Source organism: Panthera onca, chromosome E2 (assembly GCF_046562875.1).
Source record: "Panthera onca isolate mPanOnc1 chromosome E2, mPanOnc1 haplotype 2, whole genome shotgun sequence".
In the NCBI taxonomy this organism is placed as follows: Eukaryota; Metazoa; Chordata; class Mammalia; order Carnivora; family Felidae; genus Panthera; species Panthera onca.
The window spans coordinates 48,380,691-48,408,289 of NC_138353.1; the positions used below are offsets into that span (position 1 = coordinate 48,380,691).

General features: G+C 44.0%; 1 protein-coding gene across 1 annotated transcript; it reads left to right on the forward strand.

Annotated features, from left to right (window-relative positions):
* Window positions 1-54: 54 nt before the first annotated feature.
* On the forward strand, window positions 55-27,560 carry COG4 (component of oligomeric golgi complex 4). Its single transcript, XM_060650182.1, has 19 exons — window positions 55-249; window positions 2,686-2,768; window positions 3,924-4,038; window positions 5,772-5,946; window positions 6,687-6,880; window positions 9,321-9,426; window positions 9,946-10,103; window positions 10,838-10,896; window positions 14,581-14,714; window positions 16,247-16,365; window positions 16,927-17,093; window positions 17,885-18,050; window positions 21,904-21,966; window positions 24,595-24,711; window positions 25,293-25,385; window positions 25,944-26,027; window positions 26,264-26,365; window positions 26,642-26,770; window positions 26,989-27,560. Exons 1-19 carry the CDS (start codon window positions 82-84, stop codon window positions 27,121-27,123), a joined length of 2,367 nt encoding a protein of 788 aa, XP_060506165.1. The 5' UTR covers window positions 55-81; the 3' UTR covers window positions 27,124-27,560.
* Window positions 27,561-27,599: the final 39 nt, after the last annotated feature.

Sequence of the window (27,599 nt, forward strand, 5' to 3'; positions counted from 1 at the left end):
AATCTATCGGGCATTTCGTGGGCAGCCCAAAAGACCTGGCGCGCAAACGAGGAGGGGGCCTCGCGGAGCCGGAAGCGCGAAATGGAGAACAAGATGGCGGACCTCGATTCCCCTCAGAAGCTGTCAGGGATTTCTCCGCCTGAGGGGATGGGAGGAGGCCGCTGCTCGGAAATCTCCACCGAGCTCATTCGCTCCCTGACCGAGCTGCAGGAGCTGGAGGCTGTATACGAACGGCTCTGCGGCGAGGAGGTGGGGGGCTAGCCAGAGGCAATGGGCTTAGGACTTGTCAGTCTCGGGAAATCGGGCTGTGGGAAGTTCTCTCTGTGCCTTTGCCGAGGGAAACAAAACAGCATTTATTGAAGAAGCAGGAGTGTAATTGAGTGTATTTGGCGGGACCTGACGTCTCTATTCACTTGGACTGATGCCCCTAAGCTTGTTTTCCCTGTTACCCTGGCGGTCTGCTCCGCTCCTGGTCCCCACCCCACTTATTTGCCTGGCCCTTAATGTAGGTTTTTCTGCCGGAGTAGTTAGACTGACAGCGTAGGTCAACTCGCTTGTCAAAATAAGACTAAAGGCTCCCTTGCGTTGACTTAGCAATTTAAAAATTAGGAAACGTTTCCACCGTGTTATCTCAAATATTTAAGGAGGAAGTTATTGCAAATAAACGTTTTAAGACTTATTTTTGGGGAAAAAGATTTGGGGGTGTAACTGTAGTTCGGTAAGTGTACAGCTTTGTGGAAGCTTGAGGTTTAAAGACAGGTACAACTGTCTAATCTTGGACAAGTGACTTTCATCCCTCGGGCCCCTGCTTTCTGGCCAATAAGGAGGATGGACTGTATTCTCTTGAAGATTCCTTACAGCCTCCTTCATTTTCCGTGGCAACCTGATGCTGTCAGTATATTTGTGAATATCATTTGGGTTCCTTGCCAGTCAGAAGAAAGAGATCCAAGCTCTGATCTAAAGTTTTAGTAGCGGGCGCCTGGGTGGCTGAGTCAGCTGAACATCAACTCTAGATTTTGGCTCAGGTCATCATCCCAGGGTCATGGGGATGAGGGTAGAGCCTGCTTGAGATTCTCTCCCCACCCCCTTGCACTTTATCTCTAAATTAATTAATTAATAAACGTTTAGTAGCTGTTCTCTAAACCAAACTTTAATTTTTTTTTAATGTTTATTTATTTTTGAGAGAGATAGCACGAGCCAGGGAGGGGCAGAGAGAGAGGGAGACAGAATCTGAAGCAGGCTCCAGGCTCTGCGCTGTCAACACAGAGCCCCACGCGGGGCTCGAACCCACAAGCCGTGAGATCATGACCTGAGCTGAAGTCAGACGCTTAACCGACTGAGCCACCCAGGCACCCCCCCGCCACCAAACCAAACTTTTAGTGTTTCTTTTAGAGAGAGCAAGAGAAAGAGTGTGAGCAAGGGAGGGGCAGAGAGAGAGAGGGATATAAAATGGGAAGCAGGTGCCAGGCTGTCAGCACAGAGCCTGATGGTGGGCTCTGAACCCATGAACCCCGGGATCATGACATGAGCTGAAGTCAGAGACTTAACCAACTAAGCCATCCAGGCACCCCCTAAACTAAATTTTTAATTAAGGTTGTGAGTACAAACAGTTTCAGCAAGAACGAGGGGGGATTATTGATATCTTTGAATAGTTTCAAACATTAACTTGCACCAACTCGAGCAGTTTATGATAACATTTTTCAGCAAGATGTGCTTTATAAAATTCAGTGTTAAGAATTTATTATTTATTTAATTTTAGAGTGCATGAGATGGGGAGAGGGGCACAGGAAGAGAGAGAAAGAATAAACCAGGCTCCACACTCGGCGCCTAGCCCAACACGGGGCTTCGTGCAGGGCTCCATCCCAGAGCCCTGGGATCATGACCTGAGCCAAAACCAAGAGTCGGACTCTCAACTGAGAGCCACCCAGGCACTCCATAAAATTCAGTACTGTTAACATTCCTAAGCTTGCATTCATTGAGTTAGTCCATTTTTAAGGGAAATTTAAGTCCATCTTCCAGACAGAACAATATTAGTTCTGTATTTGTGTCTGATGACTATCCAGGGAAGTTTCCCTCTGGATCCTACTGAATTATTTTAATAGAAATGCATAGCTGATAATAATGACTATTATTGAACAATATGCCACCATACTGCGTTAAGCAGTTTATGTTTGTTATCTTGTTTGGCTCACACAACAGTCCTGTAGGATACTTTTACATTTTACAGATCAAGAAACTCAAGCATAAGAAGGTTACATTAGTTGCAGTGATGCAGTAAATAACTTGGCTGAGACAATTCTATACTTATTCTTTCCGGGTACTGATTATATCACTGTACACTGCGAAGAGATTCTTTGTAACTGCCACTTAAGAAATTTCATTTGTTTAGCCATTATATTTTAAATGCTTTCCTGCATTAGGCACTAAGATAATGATACTGAATAAAAGTTCCCTTCCTTTGTGGTATTCATCTGCTAAATGGAATGAAAATATACAGAAGGTAGCAACCATTATGCAATGTGATCACTGCAAAAATGAAATATTGTTCATTAAAGCCTTAGGGGAACTTAGTGAAAGGAAAGACATTTGGAATGGGATTCACCCTTCAGCTAAGTGGTTGGGTTAGATAATTTTTTAAAGTTCCTTCTGACCATTCTGATGACAAAATGCTTGTCTGTTTTTCAGAAAGTGGTAGAGAGAGAACTGGATGCTCTTTTGGAACAGCAAAACACCATTGAAAGTAAAATGGTCACTCTACACCGGATGGGGTGAGTTTCCATCTCAACAAGAGCCATTGTAATTCCAGCAAGGTCCACTGGATAAGTTCCTGTTTTTCCTAACTTTCTGTTAATAAAATGCCAGTTGATTTTGAAGTGTAGAGGAGGATTACTTCAAAGTAAAATGAACACTTAAGGGTATAATCCACTGGTCAAAGTATCCTTGGACCAACAAGTACCAAAACTCATTTGGAAACTTATTGGAAATGCAAATTACAAGGTTCTACTCAAAACCTCTTGAACCAGAAACTCTGGGTGTGAAGCCCAGGAATCTGACACGCTTTTAACAAGCATACCATATGATTCTGATGTATGTTTCAAGTTTGAGAACCATTTTTCTTACAAACTGTGTGTATTTGTTAGCCATAAAAATTGCTCTTTGACCTCTTCACCCTCTGTGATTGTTGGTTAGTGTATTTTATACTCAGCAATTGGAAGCATCTGTTCTCTAGTTCTTTAGCAGTACCTATTTAGGGGTGTCTTTAGTACTTATAGAGAGTAATTTTTTATTTAATATTGGCCTGAGTTTTCAGTAAAATACTTTTTAGAAAAAGCTGTGAGTAGGGGTACCTGAGTGTCTCAGTCAGTTAAACGTCTGACTTTGGCTGAGGTCATGATCTCTCAGTTCATGGGTTTGGACCCCAGGTTGGGCTCGGTGCTGACAGTACAAAGCCTGCTTGGGATGCCTTCTCTCTCCCTCTCTGCCTGCCCCTCCTCCACTTATGCGCATGAGGGTGCTCATGCTCTCTCTGTCTCTCAAAATAATAAATAGGTAAACTTTTTTTTAAGTTTATTTATTTATTTAGAGAGAGAGAAAGTATGCAAATGGGGGGGAGGCGAAGAGGATCTGAAGCAGGGTCTGCGCTGACAGCAGAGAGCTCAGTGCGGGGCTCAAACTCATGAACCATGAGATCATGATCGAAGCTGAAGTTGGATACTTAACTGCGCCACCCAGACGCTGCTAAATAGATACACTTTAAAAAAAAGAAAGAAAAAGAAAAAGCTGTGAGTAGAGCAAACTGAGCTAAAAGTTGTGGGGAGGTACAAAGAGAGTAGAAGACATGATCTCCATCTACAAAAAATTTTCCATCTCTTACTCATTCCTTCTCCCCCTACGGATATGTGTGTGCTGACATATGTCTCCAGTCCCAACCTGCAGTTGATTGAAGGAGATGCAAAGCAGCTAGCTGGAATGATCACCTTTACCTGCAATCTAGCTGAGAATGTGTCCAGCAAAGTCCGTCAGCTTGACCTGGCTAAGGTAATCCCATTGAACTTCTGATGTTTGAATTAGTAGAGGGCAGTAGAAAAGCCACGACATTAAAAATTAGAGCAGCACCATTCAGTAGAAATCTAATGCAAGATACTGATATTGTGCTGAAGATAGCACAGGAAGAGAACACTTCAGACCCATACCTTTTATGAGTAAAGATTTCAGAATCCTCAAAACACCACAAACCAGCAAACCAAATATAACAACATATTGAAAGGATTATACTATGACTGAGTGAGAATGCAGGGTTGCTTTAACATCTGAAAATCAGTTAATATAATCTACCATATCAATAGAATAAAGGACAAAACTACATGATCATCTGATAAACTCGGAAAAAGCATAAATTCATAAAACTTGGAATAAAAGGGAATTTCCTCAACCTGATAAAGGCCATCTATGAAAAACCCACAGCTAACATCATACTGGTAAAAGACTGGGTGCTTTCTCCTTAAAATCAAGAATAAAACAAGGATGTTAGCTCTTGATTTTCTTCAATACTGTACTGGAGTTTCTAGCCATAGCAGTCAGGCAAGAAAATGAAATAAAAGTATCCAGCTTGGAAAAGAATATGAACTACATGTGTAATTTTAGATTTTATAGTAACCATCTCTACTTTATTATTTTTTTATTTTTAAGTAGGTTCTGTGCCCAACATGGGGCTTGAACTCACAACCCTGAGATCAAAAGTTGCATGCTCTGCCAACTGAACCAACCAGTCGCCCCACTAGTAGACATTTTTTTAAAAGAACAGAAATAGGTAAAAATAATTATAATAATATGCTTTATTTAACCCATTATGTCCAAAATAACATGATTACTATAAAATGCTATTTGTGAGGTATTTTGCCTTCTTTATTTCTGTACTAAGTCTTTGAAATCCAGTGTGTGTCTTACACATCTTAATTTGGACTAGCCATATGTGAAGTGTGTCTAGCCACATTTCAAGTGCCGCAGATCATTAATGACTACAGTAGTGAATAGCATATGATCTGGGCTCTTGAATACGTCATTCCCAGCCTCAGTTTGCCCCTATGAAATAGGATAACTCCTCCCACTCTGTCTAGATACTGCTAAAATAACTTACCATGAAACACTATAGTCACGCAGCGACCAAGTCACATATTAAAGTTTCTTTAAAGTATTCTTGCTTGGGTGCCTGAATGGCTCAGTTGGTTAAGCGTGCGAATTCAGCTCAGGACATGATCTCACGGTTCGTGGGTTCGAGCTCCTCATCGTGCTTTGTGCTGACAGGTCAGAGCCTGCTTTGGATTCTGTGTCTCCCTTTTCTCTGCCCCACCCTCTCTCGCTCGCTCTCTCTCTCTCTCTCTCTCAAAAATAACAAACATTAAGAACAAATTCTTGCTTAATTCTAAAAGAAAAATACTTTACATATATTTCGTTTATTTTATTACATGGTTTACAATGCCCTGTTGCCAAAATACCAAATACACTCTGGTTCCATTGTTAATTTAACATAAGCCAAATGTAAATATGGTTTATCCCTGTTCCTGCTTCCATTAAAATGATTGATCTGGTCACATAAATAAAATTGTATGATATCTGTCAGTATTATTGATCATCTGTCAATAAGAGTTTTGTGAGTGGTAGTGGTTCAGGGCTTCTGGTTAACCAGATTCTGTCCCTGAATCTCCATACCTTCTGAAGAGATGTCTTTGAAAGAATAGGACATTGTTTCTAAGCACCAAGTCTTTTTGCAGAACCGTCTCTATCAAGCCATTCAGAGAGCTGATGATATCTTGGACCTGAAGTTCTGCATGGATGGAGTTCAGACTGCTTTGAGGAATGAAGATTATGAGCAGGCTGCTGCCCATATTCATCGCTACTTGTGCCTGGACAAATCAGTCATTGAGCTCAGCCGACAGGGCAAAGAAGGTAAGTATCCCAAACTGTTGATTTCTACTGTAGTCATAAGCATCTATAATCTGAATAAGGCAAACTAAACCATGAAAAGGACCTCTGTTAGGCAATTTCCTTGTCTGGTATTCGACCCTATATAGATTGTAGTCCTTCCTAGGGTATGTGTTGTTATTCCCATTTTACGGAAAAGGAAACTGAGTCCAGATCTGTTCTCTGATCAGTGGGTTCTTTCCACTTGACCCTATTGTCTACTCATAAAATTAAATTCTTAGCCTGGTATTCTAGGCCTTCTCACCTGGTTTTGTACTATTCACTCGTGAATCCATTCATTGTGCACATATATGGAGTTCTCTATATGCCAGAGTGTATATTACTTGCAATACTGTACATGTATATACTTTTTTCTCTTCATCTTTTTGTTTCTGTTACTTTGCTTCTCTCATTCCCTTTGTCTGGAATGTATGTTCCTCTTATGTTCCTCTTACTCAGATATCAAACCCCTGCTCATCTTTAAAAGATGGGATATCATTTCTGGCAAGACTTTTCTAATTCAATCAGAAACGTAACTTGTGCACACTTCTTATTACACTTACCATACGCGTGTTTTGTTATAGTTATTTGTGCATAGATCTTATTTCTTTTACTTGATTGTAACTTCTCTGTGTATTTCTAATGAATAGTGGTGCACAAAGTGGCATAGACCTGACATAGTACCATTCTTTATATTAATTCTCAATTTCCCCCCCATTGCACAGGCAGCATGATTGACGCCAACCTGAAATTGCTACAGGAAGCTGAGCAGCGTCTCAAAGCCATTGTAACAGAGAAGTTTGCCATTGCTACCAAGGAAGGGGATTTGCCTCAGGTGGAGCGCTTCTTCAAGATTTTCCCACTGCTGGGTCTGCATGAGGAGGGATTAAGCAAGTTCTCAGAATACCTTTGCAAGCAGGTATGGCCCCCGATTGCTTGGTAGGTTAGTGGTATGGTTCTCTGACTGCAGATTTGGACACTATATCAATCCAGTTTCTGTGGATTCTTTCTCACTTTGCCCTTTTCTTCTCTTGCCTGTAGTGTAGCAGGACTGGATGTATACATTCATTCAACACTTATGTGTTGCCAGCCTGCTGCATACTAGTCATGGCTGAAACTGCTATTGATGCACATTCATTTCCAACAACTAGGTGAAAATGTAGGAAAACTGAAATGCACATTCTCTGACAAGTTGAATCACACTTTTTAAGCTGTCAGCCAAGAACTGGCTTCTTTTAAGAGCATTCAGAGTTGTTGGTTAGTTGTTTTAAGACTTCATAACCAGGCTTGAGGCTCAAAATAAGCCACATTGAGATGAAGCAAGTGATGTCACTTATCATTAAATCCTGAAAAAGAAACAGATTTCAGTTAAAGTCTCAGCTTCTTACCCTTGACCTTAGATGGAAAGAAGCAAATCTCAGCAGGCATGTATGCAGAGGGTTATTGTTTGTAACTATATGTCAGAGTGCCTTCTGCCACATCTTCCAGAGTTCTCTATAATGGAACACTGTTCTTCATTAAGAAAAATGAGACCGTGGATGATTACTGAGTGCCAGGAGAAGAAGCACCAGCAGGTACTGATGCCAGAGAAGTTGTCCCATGAGCTGTTGGAGGCTTTTCACAACCAGGGCCCTGTGATCAAGAAGAAGCATGACATGCACAAGATGGCTGAGGCCCGCCGTGCACTGGCTCACTACCGCTGGTGGTAGAGGGAGGGTAGGTGCTCTAAGAGGAGCCTAGGACTCTGCTGCAAGAAGTAATGAAACACTTAAGGGTTAAGGATGTAGTTCCTTTTTCAGGGCAGGCAGGCCTCATGAGGATGGAACAACATATTTATTGCTTGTTAGTCCTTTCTTTGGGGCCTAGAACTTGCTCTTCCTGTCCCATCTCCTTACAAAGAGGGAACGTACCACTTTAGATTTCCCACAGAAACTTAGGGCCCATCCAGTCTCTCCCCTCAATTCAAGGGTAGAACTTAGGATGATACGAAAGGAAGCAGTTTTAATGTTAGAAAAGCTTTATTAGAAAATTCTCACCCTGGGGCGCCTGGCTGGCGTAGTCGGTTAAGCGTCCGACTTCAGCCAGGTCACGATCTCGCGGTCCGTGAGTTCGAGCCCCGCGTCGGGCTCTGGGCTGATGGCTCGGAGCCTGGAGCCTGTTTCCGATTCTGTGTCTCCCTCTCTCTCTGCCCCTCCCCCGTTCATGCTCTGTCTCTCTCTGTCCCAAAAATAAATAAAAAACGTTGAAAAAAAAAAAAAAAATTAAAAAAAAAAAAAAAAAAAAAAAAAGAAAATTCTCACCCTGAGCTGGTGAGGCATGTGATGGGGTGCTACCATTTACTAAAACCGACTAGAAATTAAAAAACAAAAAAAAAATGAGACAGATGCATACATGCTGACATACTTCATGCTCTGCTGTATAGTTAAGTTAGACTAAATACTTTTGTTTCTGCTTAAAATGATAGACGTGGTAGGGCACCTTGGTGGCTCAGTCGGTTAAGTATCCAGCTCTTGATTTCAGCTTGGGTTATGATCTCAGGGTTGGTGAGATTGAGCCCCGCATCAGGCTCTGCAGCGACGATGTGGAGCCTGCTTGGTATTCTCTCTCTCTCTGCCCCTCCCCCACTTGTGTGTAGGCTCTCCCTCAAAATAAATAAACATTTTCCAAAAAATAACAGAAGTGGCAATAAAAATACAGGTTTGTATAAGCATAGGATATTTTTCAAAGGGTTAACAACAGTTATTTCTGGAGAAGAGATTTTAGGAGACCAAGAGGAGTAGGTAAGAGGAAGAACGGCTTTTCACTGAACACTCCTTTATTCCTTTTGAATGTTTAAGTGTGTGTGTTTTACACATTCTAAAAAATTAATTAAAATAAGGGAAAGATGGAGCTGTCTAAAAAGAAAATGCATAACCGTTTTTATGGCACTTTTTTTTAATCAGTACTTTGCCATCTGGGGCCTAGAAATGGCTTTTATTTTTAATCCTTTAAAAATCCCTTCTGTGGTACCCAGATTATTTGTCCTGCTCAATAAAGCACCATTAATAACTTTGTTATACTTGGAGAAGATTAGTGAAACTGGGGACTCTCTGCCTTTGGCTAATGGCAGTACATATCTTCAAAGAAAAGGAAAGCATTATTTACAACTCTGAGTTGAAGAAGAGTTACCACTGTGTTCAAGTTCTTTGTCTTGCCTGAGGCCCAGACAACCCCGAGCCCACTGGGAGGTTCCTGTGTGCTGCGTAGGCTTTCAAGCATCAAAGCAAACATGGGAAAAAGAAAGTCAATGGGAGATCTTTTTGGAAAACTGAGGCCAACCTTTGATCCGAGAACTCCTGTGGATTTTCCACTTTTTTCAGGTGGCCAGTAAAGCTGAAGAGAATCTACTGTTGGTGCTGGGGACAGACATGCGTGACCGGAGGGCTGCAGTCATCTTTGCAGACACACTTACTCTTCTGTTTGAAGGTAAGTCTCGTTCTCCACTTGAGGGAGACTGAAGCCCTTCCTATGTAATGCCCACATCCTAGTGTTTCTTCTCTCCCTGCTAACCTTCGGTTTAATCCTGTAGCTTGCTGTGTATTTATTTATCAGAGAAGTAACTTCCTATTCAGTATCTGATTAGCAAAAATTAGAGTCTCTCAAGTGTTTTGATCCTCCCTATTCCTCAAGACCCAAACTCTAAGAGTAAATTTAGTACTTAAGTGAATTACTAGGAAGAGAGTAATGCTGATTTCCAAAGATGCTTCTACTGAAACTCTCAATATAACTTAAATGCCTTCTAGTTTACCAAGCGTTGTACATAGTTAACAGACAAATTTGCTTAGCAACTCCTGGCACTGGCAAGAACCATCTGTATTCATTTTGGGTGGTGAAACAGGTCTAAAAGGGTTGAGTTAGACCCCAGATAAGTCCTGGATAGAAGAAAGGAGTTAGTTTTGTGGGAAGAACATTTGGAATCCAGTCCTCTCATTTTCTCCATTCTAGGTATTGCCCGCATTGTAGAGACCCACCAACCAATAGTGGAGACATATTATGGGCCAGGGAGACTTTACACCCTGATAAAATACTTGCAGGTGGAATGTGACAGACAAGTAGAGAAGGTGGTAGACAAGTTCATCAAGCAGAGGGACTACCACCAGCAGGTGAGAAGGGAAAGCCACAGGTGGGTTTGGAAACAATGTTAGCCAGCAATACTGAATACATTAAATGGGAGTGGGGAGGGGAAGGGATGAAAAAAGATGAAGGTAGAAAAATAAATACGGAATGCAAACTGGCATGCATTTTGCCAGTCACCAGCTTACTTTGGATTTGAGGTGATATCAAGATGATAACCTAGTACAAGATTGCGAAAGAAGTAGAAAGGGCTTCGTGAAAGAAACACAAAACAGAAACATTAGACCAGCTCTCTTAACACAGAATGTGCAGGTGATACAAGGAGAATTTTACTTCTTAAGGTCATAGTAAGTGTCAAGTAATTTGTCTCAGATTTCTCCTTAGTTCCTTAGGTACTAACAGTAATACTTGCTTTTTTTTTCTTTTCTTTGAAACTTAATTTGTCCTTTCCTTTGAGCAGAGGATGTAAGAGTAGGATTAGAAATAGGAGTAGCCCATACAATTTTATTTCTAGAACGCTACTAGACAGTAGTTGGTTGTAATACTATTAACACCACTTTTAAGTGCAGTAATGGAGGGGGGGGCATTAGCATCTAAATCAAAAGTAAATCTTTGGCTCATCATTCTGATAGCCTACTTTTGGCTTGCTTGTTAAGCAAACTAAACTTAAACATTCTTCTATGCCAGAAGTTTAGAGTGACCAGCAAGAGGTAGGTGTAAGGAGGGTGGGGAAGAGCATTCTCATTTCTTTGGTATATTGCAGTTCCGACATGTCCAGAACAACTTGATGAGAAATTCTACAACAGAAAAAATAGAACCAAGGTAATAATCCTCTTTTCTTCAGCCCATAGAAGTTTGAACTGGTAATCATGTATCATTCAGAGACTGCTCTGTTACAATGTGGTTTATGTTTTAAAAATATTTTATCTATGATTCAAGCTTTTACTATTTTCTAATAAAAGAAATAAATGCTTGGGGCACCTGGGTGGCTCAGTTGGTTAAGCTTCTGACTCTTGATTTCAGCTGAAGTCATGATCTCATGGTTTATGAGATTGAACCCCGCATCAGGCTCTGTGCTGAGCCTGATTCTCTTTCTCTTCCTCTGCCCCCCTCTCCTCGCTCTCTCTTCCGCTCAAAATAAATAGACATTTAAAAAAATAAATAAATAAAAGTAATATATAATCATTAAAAGAAAATCCAAACATTATAAAAATGTATTCAATCAGTAAATTTTTACTGAGTACACATTAGGTGCCACGCACTCATGTTTGGTAGTATGAAGGTGGCAGCAAGCAAAGTAAGCAAACCCAACATAATTCTTTATTTGTGGTGTCTGTAGTCTAAAGTAGACAGATAATAATAGCTAACACGTACATGGTATTCACTATATGGTATACATTGTTCTAAGCACTTAACAAATATTCAGTCATTTATTCCAGGGTTTCTCAGCCTCTGTACTATTGGCATTTTGGCTGGATAATACCTTGTTATAGAGGACTGTGTTCTTCACTGTAAGATGTTTAGTAGTGTCCTTGGCCTCCACCCACGAGATACTGATAGCATGATGTCACTAGACACTGCCAGATGTCTCAGGGGTGGAGGGTGGGGGGTAAAATCCCTTCATTTGAGGATCACAGATTTAATCCATAAACATTTTTTATAGATGAGGAGACCGAAGCCTGAAGAGGTTAAGTGACTTGCTGACAGTCCTACAGTGAGAAGATGGCAGTCAGGAACAGAATCCAAGCAGACTCTAGAGTTCATGTTGTTAATCAATATGATCTACTCAGTGTATGGTGCAGGAAAGCATATAATAAAGGGATGTAACCTAAGCTGATGAAATTCAAGAAAAAATCTCTGAGGAAATGACCTTAGATCTGAGACCTTAAGAGTAAATAGAAATAAGGGGCACCTGGGTGGCTCAGTCAGTTAAGCATCTGACTCTTGGTCTCAGCTCAGTTCATGGTCTTGCAGACTCTCAGGTTTGAGCCCCGCATCAGGCTGTGCACTGTCGCTGTAGAGCCTGCTGGGATTCTCTCTCTCCCTCTCTCCCTGCCCTTGTCACGCTCTCTCTCAGAATAAATAAATAAACTTGAAAAAGGGTAAATAGAAATAAGAGGTGAAGAGTGTTCCAGGTAGAGCAGGGAAAGAAGAGCAGTGTAGTTGAAATGCAAAGAGTTGGGGAGAGCCTGGTATGAGATGAATCCAGAGAGGTTGTTCTTAGAGTCAGGCCATTCAGAGTCCTGTATCCTAAGCGCTATGGAAATCATGTGATTACAGTATGACCAGATATATGTTTTGAAAAGATCTCTTGGAGTTTAGTATGGAAAATGAGTTAACATATGTATATGATGTGAAGGAGGGGTTCAACTTCATTCTTTTTAATGTGGATATCAGTCATCCCAGCACAATTTGTTGAAAAGACTATTCTTACTGAATTGTCTGAGCACTCTTGTTGGAGATCAATTGATCATAAATGTGAAGATTTCTGGACTCTCATCTAAACTGTAGGCCTATCTTTATGCCACTACCACACTGTCTTCATTGCTGTAGCCTTGTAGTAAGCTTTGAAATTGGGAAGTGTGAGTCCTTCAACTTTGTTATTATTTTTTTTTAATAATTTTTTTAGGGGCACCTGGCTGGCTCAGTCTGTTAAGTGTTTGGCTTCAGCTCAAGTCATGATCTCATGCATAGTTCATGGATTTGAACCCTGCATTGGGCTCTCTGCTATCAGCACAGAGCCCACTTCAGATCCTCTGTCCTCTTTTCTCTCTGCCCCTCCCCCAGGCACATGCTTGCACATGTGCTCTCTCTCTCTCTCTCTCTCTGAAAAAATAAACATTAAAAAAAGTCACTCAGAGTGCTTGGGTGGCTGTCAGTTAAGCATCCAACTCTTGATTTTGGCCCAGGTTGTGAACTCCTCGTTCATGAGATTGAGTCCCATGTCAGGCTCTGTGCTGACAGCCTACTTGGGATTTTCTCTCTCTCTCTCTCTCTCTCTCTCTCTCTCTCTCTGTCCCTCCCCTGCTCATGCTGTCTCTCTCAAAATAAATAAACAAACGTAAAAAAATCAGGGGCGTCTGGGTGGCTCAGTCGGTTAAGCCTCTGACTTTGGCTCAGGTCATGATCTCACAGTGCGTGGGTTCAAGCCCTGCATCAGGCTCTGTGTTGACAGCTCGGAGCCTGGAGCCTGCTTCAGATTCTGTGTCTCCCTCTCTGCCCCTCCCCTGCTCATGCTCTCTCTCTCTCTCTCTCTCTCTCTCTCTGTCAAAAATAAATAAACATTTTTAAAAAATCACTCATCAGGGGTGCCTGGGTGGCTCATTTGGTTAAACATCTGACTCTTGATCTCAGTTCAAGTCTCAGTCGCAGGGTTGTGAGTTCAAGCCCCATGTTGGGCTCCACGTGGGGCATAGAACCTATTTCAAAAAAATAATAATAATAGGGGCACCTGGGTGGCTCGGTTGGTTATGCATCCAACTTCGGCTCGGGTCATGATCTCACGGTTTGTGACTTCAAGCCCTGCGTTGGGCTCTCTGCAGTCAGCACGGAGCCCACTTCAGATCCTCTGTCTCTCTGCCCCTCCCCGACCCATGCTTGATCTCTCTCTCTCTCTCTCTCTCTCTCTCTCTCTCAAAAATAAACATTAAAAAAAAAGAAACTTTAAAAAAATAATTTTTTTAAGTTTATTTGTTTATTTTTTGAGAGAGCAAGCGAGAACAGGGGATGAACAGAACGAGAGAGCCAAGCAGGCACCTTGCAATACAGGCTCAACTCATAAACCCATGAGATCATGACCTGAGCTAAAATCAAGAGTTGGACACTTAACCCACTGAGCCACTCTGGTACCCCTCAATTTTGTTATTTTATTCAAGATTATTTTGGCTCGGGGCACCTGGGTGGCTCAGTCGGTTAAGAGTCCGCTTCAGTTCAGGTTATAATTTCACAGTTTGTGAGTTCAAGCCCTGCATCAGGCTCTGTGCTGACAGCTCAGAGCCTGGAGCCTGCTTCAGATTCTGTGTCTCCCTCTCTCTGCCCCTCCCCCACTCATACTCTCTCTTTCTCAAAAATAAACAAACATTAAAAGGAAAAAAAAGATTGTTTTGGCTCTTCATCTGGGTAGGTGAATGGGTGTGGGACACAGGTTAATGGTTTAGCCTGAAATCCCACCACAGCTAAATAAGAGGATGGGAAGTTGTGGTTCCTTTCATGTGAGGCATAGATCATTTTTATTCAAACCACTGGCAAAAATATACCTCCCAGTCTCTTATTTAGCCCTGGCAGCATTTTTGTAGGTGAATGGTTCAGGTGAAACGGGTAAGTGGAATATGTGGTTGACAGCTGTCTCTGATTATAATTGGGCCAGCAGACCAGGATGACCATCTAGCAGAGCTAACCCTTCTGGGCCCAGTGGAAGAGGGAGTTTGGGACTCTTTGCCCTGTATCTCTTAAATCTAAGGGAATCCAGTGTCTTCCTGCTTATTCCTTCTGCTCCATGTATCTCAGGGAACTGGACCCTATCCTGACTGAGGTCACCCTAATGAATGCCCGCAGTGAGCTGTATTTACGTTTCCTCAGGAAGAGGATCAGCTCTGATTTTGAGGTAGGGGACTCCATGGCCTCAGAAGAAGTAAAGCAAGGTAAGACGTGTTTCCCATATTTTCTGGGAGGGCTGGGACAGAATTGGCACTGTTTTCTGATAGTTAAGCCACAGATCTCTTAACAAGGAAGAAACTAGGGCTTCTTAGCATCTGAGGTCTGTGGGCAAACTAGGAAAGCTAGACTTAACTAAATGTTAAGGAATGGACAGGATCTTTGAAGCCTTTTACTCATTTTACAGGTGAGGAAAGCTAATACCCAGAATGGTTAAATTATTTTCTTCTAATCTTTTCTCTACACCACGTTGCCTCACCAGCTCTGAGTTAGGGATTGGTGTTTAATTTAGATCAGTGACATGGGGCGCCTGGCTGGCTCAGTCAGAAGAGCATGCAACTCTTGAACTTGGGGTTGTGAGTTTGAGCCCAACAATGGGTGTAGAGATTACTTAAAAAATAAAATCTTAAAAAAAAATTCACTATAATCTCCAATTACTATGTTCTCTAATAATGACAAAACATTTAGAAATATCCTGTGTGTCTAAAAATAGAGTTCATTTTTTTTTTAATTTATTTTGAGAGAGAGTGCAAGCATGGGTGGGGGAGGGGCAGAGAGAGCAGGAGACAGAATCCCAGGCAGGCTCCATCCAAGCCATCAGCCAGGAATCCTACTCAGGGCTCAAAACTCAAGAACCATGACATCATGACTAGAGCTAAAATCAAGAATTGGCCGCTCAACCAACTGAGCCACCCAGGCACCCCTAAAAATAGAGTTTAAAAAATGGACTGGGGCAGGGAGCCTGGGTGACTCAGTTGGTTGAGCAGCGGCCAACTCTTGATTTCGGCTCCAGTCATGATCTCATGGTTCATGAGTTAGAGCCCCTTATTGGGCTCTGTGCTCACAGCTCAGAGCCTGATTGGGATTCTGTTTCCCACTCTCTCTCTGCCCTTCCTCCCCTTGCTTTCACTCACTCGCTCTCTTTCTCTTTCAAAAATAAATGCATAAACATTAAAAAAAAAATGTGGACTGGAGTGCCTGGGTGGCTCAGTTAAGCATCTGACTCTTGATTTTGGTTCAGGTCATGATCTCATGTTCGTGAGATGAAGCCCCACATCAGGTTCTGCTCTGACAGCACAGAGCCTGCTTGGGATCCTCTCCCTATCTCTCTCTCTGCCCCCCTCCTCACCTTGTGTTCACTCTCTCTCTCCCCCAAATAAATAAACATTTAAAAAATTAAAATGTGGACTATCTACCTGATAAAATATCATACGGCCATTAAAAATAAGCTAAAAGAAAAATAAGCTATATAGAAACTGTGAAAATATTTATGATATTATCTTTTTTTCATTTTTTGTATTTGAGTGTAGTTGACAACACAATGTTACATTAGTTTCAGGAGTATATGATAAAATGGTTTAAAGCAGAATACAAAATTGTATCTGTACCATGATTATAACTATGTAAATTATGTACAGATTGGGAACAAAGACTAGAAAGGAATGCGGGAAAATGAAAACAGTTGGTATTTTTGACTTAGGGAAGAAAAGTGAGTATTTCTTTCTTGGCTGTCCCCTAGAGCACCAGAAGTGTCTGGACAAACTCCTCAATAACTGCCTATTGAGCTGTACCATGCAAGAGCTAATTGGTTTATATATTACCATGGAGGAGTACTTCATGAGGGAGACTGTCAATAAGGTAGGACAGAGGACACATCCCTTGGAAATGGGGCTTCGTGTCCAAGAAGCCGGGCTGAAAGAAATGGCCAAGGCATGTCGCATTTCCTAGTCCTGCTTTGAGAATATCCTTGGGTGCTGACTGAGCAGTACCACTTTGTATGGTTAAGAGGTCATCTTTGGGGTTGTCATGCTCTCCAAAGACCCAGCTGGATGTGTTTTCCAGGGCTCACAAAACAACAGCTTAGCTCCTCAGGGAGCCTACTTGTGCCCTGCCTTCTTTGAGGTATGTGGGTGAGGAAACTCGGGAAAGAAGGACCTCTCCTGATGTCTTACATCCCAGTTAACAGATGTCCCCAGGGCAAAGTCCCTAAGTACTTAATTTCCTAACATAGTCATCAGTAGGGAAATAAGCTATTTTGACAAGAAAAATTGACACCAAGATATAACTAGAGTAAGCCATGTTGGGAGAAACAAGGACAAGCTATAGAAAAGGGAGCAAAGCCAGAGCATGTTCCAGAACTATCTAGAACAGTGGTGTGCAGAACTGGAGCTCTTACTGGCTGCTTTGCCTTTTGGTTAGGCTGTGGCTCTGGACACCTATGAGAAGGGCCAGTTGACATCCAGCATGGTGGATGATGTCTTCTACATTGTTAAGAAGTGCATTGGGCGGGCTCTGTCTAGCTCCAGCATCGACTGTCTCTGTGCCATGATCAACCTTGCCACCACAGAGCTGGAGTCTGACTTCAGGTACAGTTGACTCCCTTTCTACTTTCTAGGAAGCAAAAAGCTCCTAGTTGTGACTGATTTCTAAGCCTATGTAGCTTCCCTTTTTTCCATGTGATTCCAGTTCAGTGTTATATAGGCTATGAGCTTCTATCCATAGCACAATATCCGTGACTTCAGACAGCTGTATAGCAGCCAGATACCTTACAGGCCAAGTCTGTGCTCCCTGGACTGGATTGGAGGGGTTACTGGCCCTCAGACCTAGGAAAGAGAATAGGCATCTCAGTTGAAGGCAATAGTTGTAATAAAGTAATCATAGTTACCATTGCTACAGGCCAGGCACTATTCGAATTTCTTGCTCTTATTCAGTCTTGATAACAACCATTAGCCCTCTTTTACATGAGAAAACTGGGACTCAGATCATACAGCTCATAAATGATGGAATATAGAATAGAGTCCAGAACTGACTCCCCAAACCTGTTCTCTAACTACTTGTATGGTACTGCCTTTCACTAAGCTGTACTGCCTCCTCTTGAGTCTGTTGGAGCTCAATGCTAATAACTGGGAGCCTCGCAGGGAATAAAGAATTGGCCAGTCTTCTCTGTATGTTCTTGTCACATCAGTGCCATTAATGGGTTGTTGGGTCTCTCTCATACCCTGGATGCTCAAGTTTTCCTATTATCGTCTCAAGGATTGGTTAATCCCCCAAAAGAGCAGGCCATGCTGCTGGGTTAGGGTCATGGGTCCTCTGGTCCTGTGGTCCTGGAAGCCAGATTGAATGCTGTCAGTCTCTATATGCCATTCTGCACCCACAGGGATGTTTTGTGTAACAAGCTGCGGATGGGCTTCCCGGCCACCACCTTACAGGACATCCAGCGCGGGGTGACGAGTGCTGTGAACATCATGCACAGCAGCCTCCAGCAAGGCAAATTTGACACAAAAGGCATTGAGAGCACTGACGAGGCCAAGCTGTCCTTCCTGGTAGGTAGCCCTTTAGGTCAGGAGCTGGTTGGTTTATTTCAAGAGTTTAAACTATGACCTCTAAGCCACAGTATAATTGGCCTTCAACGGGAAACTTTTCCTCCAGTGTCTGTATAGAAGGAAAATTCCTCTTTAAGGAAAGCTCCTCTTAGAAGGTTCTGAAACCATTTCTTAAGTCGGGACCTATTTCTGAGCAGCCCAACGCAGGACATGAACTGTTCCTTGCCTAGAAGGCTGGGCACCTTGCAACTCAGCTCTCCCAAGTGCTCATTCCCAAGAGGACTACGAAGCTGTTCAGGGGCTCCACTCAGTATCATGCTTGGTTTGCACCTGCTACAGAGCCAACTGTAATATCTGTGCCAAGCTTCCAGACCACTTCTGTAAGGCCAGTCCCACAACATGGGTGGGGACTGATCATTTAGACCTACCAGGGCTCTTTTCCTAGCAAACTTCTTAGGCTTTCAACATCCTTAGAAAGATGACCTTTTTTAAAGCCCTTAGCTACCCGGAATGACACAAAATGAAGCAGTGAGTTTTACCAGGTGTGTGATAGCTGGGAAGAAAGAAACATGAAAGGATGAAGGGATTTATACAAGGTTAACAGCCAGTTTGTGATGAGCCAAAAAGAATACAGCTGTATTCTGGCTCAGCCCTTTCTGGCATGTGCTGTCTTGGCATTCCGCTCCACCCCCACATTGGCCAGAGCCATCTTGGCTCCTGGGGTACAGAGCCTGAAGGAGACATCCAATAGCAGAGCTCTCCATCAGTAGTCCACAGATGGGGTCTCTGAACACCTTGGGGTTGGATGCTAAATGTATACTTTTTTTTTTCCTAGAAACAGGGTCCTTGGCTTTTATCAGATTCTTAAAAGGTCTGTGACCCCAAAAGTGTTAACAGCTGTTGTTCTCAGAGACAGAAGCCTAAACATACCAATAACTACCTACCTGTGCAAGGAAACCCATAGGAACTGGTCCTCAGACTGCTGTTTAGGCAGCCTCACTCACTTCCTGTCACTGAAAATATTTTCCCTGAGCATGGGTTCTGTTGATCTGGAATGTCCTGGTTGTTGCCAAAAAAGAGGATCAGCTCCAAGAAATTATTACCTCTGAAATACACCTTTGGAGACCTTTGCCAAAATGTTTGGCAACCAGCTTCATTTGATCATGAACTGACTTAAATTTTTCATTTTGTTTGCGTTCTGTTATTTCATTTTCTACAGAACTTACTTTTATTCTTTCATTTCTCTACTCAGAAACGACTCCTAGCTTTGCATCTTTGCTTGGTGGTTTGTTGACAGCCTCTGAGCCTCACTTATCCTACCCCTCTAGCGCAGGATATTTTCCTCCACTTGGCCCCGCAAGTCCCCATTACACTGGCTGCTGTGCTTTTGCACATTCTCGGCTGCCATGCACAGCTTCATTGTTTGAGGGCCCAAAAGATAAGGCCAACATGAAAGGTGATGCTAAATGGTTAGTGACAGATTTCTAGTTTTCCTGACGCCAAGTACTTAAAATGTCATCGCTCCCACTGCAGCACTCATTTCTTATGTCACCTTGATTCATTTGGCTGTCAAGATGAATTCCCCAACGGTGTTGACAGATCATTCGCCATGAGCTGGGGATAAGCCCAGTGAATCCATGCTTACAAGGACTGTCAGTACAAGGAAGCTTTGAAATCGATACCTCTTGAACCCAAATCCATTTTCCCTTTATGATAGATTTTTCTTATGCCTCTAAATGCTTTGGAAACATTTAAGTTGTGGCCCTCATCCTTGAGCTGTCATCACAGTACACTTATTTCTCTGGAAGCTTGTGATGTTAGCAGCCTTGTGTTGTGGCATGCTAATGAAAGGCTTTAAGTCTTATCCCTCCCCGATGGAAGCGGCCTTAGCAGCACTGTCAGCAGCATGATCTTTCACGATTAGCTGCAGGACACTGATGAGGGAAGCACTCTAGGGAACACAGGAGGGCCATCCTAGTCTCAATCCCTGGGGTTCTCGAATTCTTCTTTTACTCTCAAATCCTGAAGTTCCTGACTCATCTTTTTGAAAATAGGCTCCTCCCTACCTCATCCCTGCCTTCATGGTCATGCCACCAGCACACCAGTTCAGAGACAGTATGATCCTCTCATACTTTCTGATTCCTGCTCTGCACAGCCTCTAGAAGTAATACTTAGTATTCTGAAGCCACAGCTGTGCTCGTATGGCATTCACCTGTTTTACATAACCCTCAGTGCCAACCCGTTGTCCACAGGAGAGCATAGCACCCAAGTCCCAGTCTGACTGCACTCGCCTCTGCAGCTTTACAAACTCTTGCTGTTTTTCTGCACATATCCGTGTACTGACTCTGCTTATTCCCAAATACTTTTTGGGGTTTTCTGCCACTCTGCAACTGTGTATGTTCTCCCTTCTTCAGAACACATTTATTTACTCATTCAGTCAACAGATATTTATTTGAGAAACTTTTATATATCAGGCACTGTTCTAGGTTCTGGAGCTACATTGCCCAATAGGGTAGCCAGTAGGCAGAGTTGGCTATTTAAATTTAAGTTTAAACCAAAAATCCAGTTCCTGAGTTGCACTAACCACATTTCAAATGCTCAGTAGCCATAGATGACTAGGGGCTACTATACTGGACAGTTCAGATTTAGAATATTTCCATCATCAAGAAAGTTCTTTTGGGTAGTGTTAAAACTGAAGATACAGTTCTAAAGAGAACAGAATAGATCCCTGCCTTCATGGAGCCCTCATTCTAGTGGGAAAGGCAAACAAGAAACAAACAAAATGATACTGGATAATCCTAAATACCATTAAGAAAATAGCAAACAGGACAGTGCTCTATAGAAAGACTGATAGGAGTGGAGAAATGTACTCACCCTCATCTGTCAGAATTACTCCAGACTTTTTGATCTGAATAAAGTTCATCTCAGTTACAATTCAGCCATGGAGCTTTCCTTGAATGCCTTAGAGCAAAATGTTTCTTTCCTCTAAATGACCATAGCAATTGGTGCCTTCATCATCACTTTTGTCACATGCTGCTTTTTATGATTGGTATTTCTGTATCAAGCTAATAAGGCAATAGAGTTATGAAAGAAGGAGCTCTTGGCTGAGAGGAGGGAGACCTGACTCTATTCCTGGCTTTAGCTCTGTGGCCTTTCACTTTCTGTCCACTCACCCTGCTTTATTTTTCTGCATGGTGTTTATCTTTATCTGATATTTCTTACCTGACTTCCCTTCTGGAATTGTGGACCCTATGAGAGGGTGGATTTCAGGAAGCATTTTTTTTTTAATTTTTTTTAATCTTTACTTATCTTTGAGAGAGACAGAGACAGATGTGAGCCAGGGAGAGGCAGAGAGAGAAGGAGACGCAGAATCTGAAGCAGGCTCCAGGCTCCGAGCTTGTCAGCACAGAGCCTGACGCAGGGCTCGAACTCAGAAACCATGAGGTCATGACCTGAGCCAAAGTCAGACACTTAACTGACTGAGCCACCCAGGCGCCCCAGGAAGCATTTCTTAAATGAATGTCAGTCTTTGCCTCACTGACCTGGGCTTTAAGTCACAGGACTTCTCCCAGATCTGTGTGCCAAAACATGGAGCAAAAAGATCTGAAACCTTGGGTCACTACCCCTAAGATCAGATGACTCTCCTGCCTTAATGTCAGGCACAGGAGAAAGGGCGAGCCCGGTTCACTATTCTGCCCAATCCAAGACCTGAGCACCATACCTGATGCCATTGCTGTGGGTGTTCCTTAGCCCTCCTCTGGGCCTCAAGATTACAGCTGTCAGCCAGTCTGGCACTGGAGTGGGTACAAACACCAGTGAGCAGTGGGTCACATTCTCTGTCCTTACCTCCCAGGTGACCCTGAACAACGTGGAAGTCTGCAGTGAGAACATCTCCACATTGAAGAAGACTCTGGAGGTATGAAGAAAATAGCCTATGAGTTTTCAGTAGCTGCAGCTTCTCCAGGCCTCCCTGTGAGAGGGGTTCCTACGCGCTTGTTCTGGTAGGGCCTGTGCATTCGCTGGCATTGAGCCAGCCTTCCTTTAGAGCACTCGAGGGGATCAACATGGGAGGACCTCTGACCCACAAGCTGGAAGATGAGGATTTAAATTAGCACTTGTGGCACATACTTGGCCTGTGACCTCAGATAAGTCCCTTAGCTCCCTGAGCTTGGGGACTCTCATCTACAAAACAGATCTTCTTCCTGCCCTAATTAGGGTTTACTGGGGGGCCTAACTAAAAAAGGGTTGAAAGCACTTAAAAAAATGATAAAGTCCTCAAAAAAATGTTAGGAAATTAAGATGAAATAGGGTTTGCCAAACCCTGTACAAAGCTGTTGCAGTTACCTTTTTTTTAAATTTTTTTTTTTAACGTTTTATTTATTTTTGAGACAGAAAGACAGAGCATGGACGGGGGAGGGGCAGAGAGAGAGGGAGACACAGAATCGGAAGCAGGCTCCAGGCTCCGAGCCATCAGCCCAGAGCCCGACGTGGGGCTCGAACTCACGGACCGCGAGATCGTGACCTGAGCTGAAGTCGGCCGCTTAACCGACTGAGCCACCCAGGCGCCCCAGTTACCATTTTTTTAAAGGAAGGCTGCATAGTGTGTTGGAAATTGATTGGGCTTAGAAGTCAGATCCCCCTAAGTTCATGTCTCTGCTGGACCACTGACCAGCTGTGTGGCATGAGGCAAGTTCTCTACCTCCCTGAGCCTCAGCATCTTCATGTATAAACAGGAAGAATGATCTCTGCCTCACAGAGTTGTAAAAAGTGAATGTAGTAATATAAAACATGAGCTATGTGAGACGCATGCGGTGGTAGTTCATAATTGTATTAACAGTTATAAATAGCAGCATGGAGCAATCACTTTGTTAAGTGTTAGAAAACGAAGAGCCCAACTCTGCCCCAGTCTCAAACTCTGCCTCTGGGAGAGGAGGGAAGCCGGGGTCCTGCTGCCTCAGCAGACCCTTATTTCAAGGAAGATACAGTGCTGCAGAGGCACAGGCTGATGATAAGTGGCAGCTCTAGGGCTGAGCAGCCTGCAGAGGCCAGGACCCAGCACAGGGGGAGAAGGCCTTGTAACTGGCGGGCTTCCTAAAGGAGGTGCAGGGAGAGCAGTCAGGTGGGAGTTTACAGTAGTACTGAAAACCGGACCAGATGAGGAACCTACACCAGAAAGGCCTTAAAATGGAATAAAGTAAGAGTGCTACTTACAAAGTACCAAAAGCACAGGATCTGTCACATGGTATGTGTTCAGCAGAGTGGCTGTTATTGTTAAGTCATGTCACCTTAGATTGTATTCCAGACTTTATCCTTTACGTTCGAATATTGGATTTTGAAGGAATATTTTGGGAAATGTTAGAAATTGAGAACTGAGCCGGTGGAATTAGCCAAGTAAAAAAAGGATAGCAAAGAGCTGAAAAAACAATTGCCATAAATTCTACCCAACTTAGATTTGCATTTGCAGGTATTCTTTCTGAATCCCACTAGCAGCCCTTTGAGATAGGTCAGGTGGTGTGATGTCCATTTTACAGATGAGTTTAAAAGGCTAGGTAAAGATAGTGTATACTGTAGCTGCTGTGTAACTGAGGGCTTCTGCCTGCTGTATCAGTCCCTTTGCAACTCTTCCACACTGCTCCTCCTGCTGTGGCCAAAACAGCACAAACCTCTGAGGAGACTACAAGAAATTCAGGCAGTTCCTGGCAAACCAAAACGTGGTGAGTTTCAAGCAGCTCCCCCTGTGCATTCTCTACTCCTAGGCTATCGTGTGGGGATTGGGAACAGGAACTCTGGAGCCAGAATCCCAGCTTGAATCCTAGCTCCATGACTTAATTGTTGTGTGGTGTTAGATAAATTATTAACTTTTCTGTGTCTCGGTTTCCTCATCTATACAAAGGGATAGTAATAGTACCTACTTCATAAGATAGGTACTTTAATTAATAAAAGTTAAATGCTTTAAACAGGGCCTGGCATACAGTAAGCATTTAAATCTTAGCTGTGATCATGATGATCTCCCTTGGGCAGCCAGACCAAGTTATTTAAAAAACAGAACCTATAATAAAAGCTAGCATCTCCTTAGTGTCTACTACTTGACAGGAACTGAGCTAAGCACTTTGTGCATTCAACTCTTCCAACTACCATGGGGACAAGGATTTGTGTTCCCACTTTTTAAACAGGGAAATTGAAGCTCAGAAGCTTTAAATCACTTGACCAAGGTCACTCAGTCAATATGTAGCTAAGCCAGGATTTGAAGCTAGGAATGTCTGACTCTAAAGGTATGAAAAATCTTCTGGTTTTTGTGTTTCTTATTCACACCCCCTGTTACCAATACTCTCATATTACCAAGGGGGAAATGGGAGTCAAGTGGCTAGCCACTTGTTTTCTGCAACCTCTCGAGGACTGTTGCCTAGGATCAACCATAGCTGCTCTTAGAGAAAGCTGAAGTTGGAGAAATGGCTGGTTGTACATGGGGCATCCTCTTCACCCTCCAGGCACCCACATGGCCCATCCATGCTGGGAAGCCTGATAGCTAGGTGTTCTCTCCTAGAGTGACTGCACCAAGCTATTCAGCCAGGGCATTGGAGGGGAGCAGGCCCAGGCCAAATTTGACAGCTGCCTTTCTGACTTGGCTGCCGTGTCCAACAAATTCCGAGACCTCTTGCAGGTAAGCCCCAGGATCAGTTGCTGACTGAATCCTGTGCCTGAGTGTTGCTCTGAGCATATTGTTACTGGTTTATTATGGGCTCCATATATATAAAGAAACAAGGAGGAATGAGAGAGTAGCATGCAAGAAACTGAACTCATGTGAGTCTCTTGAAGACTGAAGATTTTTCAGCCATTGTCATGCCGACAAGCCAGCATTCTGGTCCTCTTGAGTCTCCACTTGGCCCCCACAGTGCCAAGAGCCCAGAAAGGTGCTCAGAGGAAATGGAACCACTTGGTTACTTGGACCCACTGCTTGGCCTTAACCAAAGGTGCTGCCTAGTACCAGGCACTCAGAAGTCTCTTCTGTTGAGTTTGCCAAACCAGTCCCATGACCTGGACCTGAATTGGCACAGATCTGGAAATGAACATGTTGTTTCTGACCTCTTTTATTAGCATTATCTCTTTTAGACTTTGGACAGGCCCGCTGGAAAGCCCGCGAACTGGAAGAGTGCCCTGGTGGTCAAGGGATGGATGGAGCAGAAGGGAAGGGGTAGGTACATGTGCCTTTTGTGACTGACGCATCTCTGCCTTGTCCCGCAGGAAGGGCTGACGGAGTTAAACAGCACAGCCATCAAGCCACAGGTGCAGCCTTGGATCAACACCTTCTTATCTGTCTCCCACAACATCGAGGAGGTCAGCCATCATGCCCAGGATTACCCCTCATTCTCCCAACCCCCAGCTGGAGGGCAGCAGAGCTGTCTCAACAGACCAGACCTTACATGCTTCTCTGGCCCACTTCCCTCACCCTCAAAGACTAGGTTCTTCCCAGTAAGCAGGTTATTCCTGCACTTAGAAGGGCTCTGAAAGACACCTAAAGGGAGTTTGCCATGACCTGATATGTCCTCTTTTATTGAGGCTTTCTGTCCCACCTACGATAGACTTCGGAGCTTTATTTTCTAGCCTAATGATGTCATTCCTGTAGAACACAAGATGCAAAAGGAAACAAAATGCCAGGAGCTTTACCATGTTGTGTGGACCACTGCTGCAGCCCAGAGCCATTTGCTGGTCAGAAGTATGATAAAGCAGTAGCAACAGTATATGCTGGCTTGGGCGTCCATGCTGCTTTTTAGCTGAATGAGTCAGAAGCTACAAGACCTCTTCCTCTGTTTTCCTAAAGGGGTGAAAGCAGGGTGGGGTGCATGGTACTTTTTGGAGAGGCCCCCAGTGACCCAGCTTGTTTCTTGACAACAGGAAGAATTCAATGACTATGAGGCAAATGATCCTTGGGTACAACAGTTCATCCTTAACCTGGAGCAACAAATGGCAGAGTTCAAGGTGAGCAGAGGCTCTAGGGACCAGGTTATGGAATTACCCACCTCTGCCCAAATCGACAGCCTTTGTCTTCTCATCACACTCCTACTGGGAACTCTGAACACTCTTCCAAGCCCCGGCCTGTAGACACACTCCCCGATGGCCTCCTGTAACTGTGCCCCCCTCCCCCTACTGAAGAGTCCTATATAGGCAGAGCGGCTTAGGTAGGACTCCCACTAATGTCTAGCCTCTGTGTGCAGGCAAGCCTGTCCCCAGTCATCTATGACAGCCTGACCAGCCTCATGACCAGCCTTGTTGCCGTCGAGTTGGAGAGAGTGGTGCTGAAATCCACCTTTAACCGGGTAAGGTCCAGCAAGCACAGGTCCCCAGCTCTGTTGTTTTTCTTCTGAGGAAGACAAGTCCTGCCACCCTAGGACTTGCATTCCCTCTGTCTGCCGTCCACAAGCCCTGCATATCCAGACCCGAACCTTCCCTGGCTTCTGAGGCCTTGGAGCTGACTGAGGCATCACATGAGGTCCAGCTGCCTTGCAGCCCATCACTGAGGAAAACTAGGGGCAGGTTCCATGTGGCTGGAGGGCCAGACCTTGAACACTGAGTGAGCTTGCGTTCCCTTGCAGTTGGGCGGTCTGCAGTTTGATAAGGAGCTGAGGTCACTCATTGCCTACCTTACCACAGTGACCACCTGGACCATCCGAGACAAGTTTGCCCGGCTCTCCCAGATGGCCACAATCCTCAATCTGGAGCGGGTATGTGCAGCTCTCCGGGCCTAGCAAGGGATAGGTGACTGGGAAGAGGCAGAAACAAAATCTGGATCCCTCTCTACCTCTTCACACCAAGCCTCCACCATCAGTCCAGCCCTGCAGAGCACCTTCTTCCTAGGCACCCCTGCTCTGTCTCTGGTGGAGCCCAAGGCCTTCTCTCAGGATAGCCTCTCATTGCTGACTTTCTGTGTTCTTCCCCACAGGTCACTGAGATCCTAGATTACTGGGGTGCCAACTCTGGCCCACTGACATGGCGCCTCACCCCTGCTGAAGTACGCCAGGTGCTGGCTCTGCGCATGGACTTCCGCAGCGAGGACATCAAAAGGCTGCGTCTGTAGCTGCCAGGGGGAGCCCACCTGGTCCGTCATACTTCAGGGCCCATTCCCTGAGTGGCCACAGCCAAGAAGCTGAGCAAGGATGTCTGGCTTGAGGAGCTCTGACAGCCTGACTGTTCCACTGCGGGCAGCAGGAAACAAGGCTCAATTCACTCTGCTGTCTGCACTCAGACCTGTCTTGGTGGTGCTTTGCAGGCAGTCTCTCCCCACCAGGAGAAATGAATCCCCCTGGGCTCTTACCTACATGGGAAAGCCAAAGCAGGCCAACCTTCTGCACGGGTGGTCATTCTATCATCCTTAGACACTACAGCAAACGAGCTGCCTCCATGCCAGCCCTAAAGGACTTGGGTATATCTGGGGACCTGGGGAATTAGGTTTACTCCCAAGGAGAGGCTATGATGTTTATGCTCATGCTGAATAAAGACACTCCTTGGTGATAATGCCAGTGTGCTATTTCCAGGGAGGGTTAGATGCTATAG

Bases quoted from the DNA above. Each gene is read 5' to 3' on its own strand.
- COG4 (XM_060650182.1), top strand. From the start codon at position 82: ATGGAGAACAAGATGGCGGACCTCGATTCCCCTCAGAAGCTGTCAGGG. The intron at 25,386-25,943 runs GTCAGCCATCAT...TCTTGACAACAG, and splicing joins TCTCCCACAACATCGAGGAG to GAAGAATTCAATGACTATGA. The intron at 26,771-26,988 runs GTATGTGCAGCT...TCTTCCCCACAG, and splicing joins CAATCCTCAATCTGGAGCGG to GTCACTGAGATCCTAGATTA.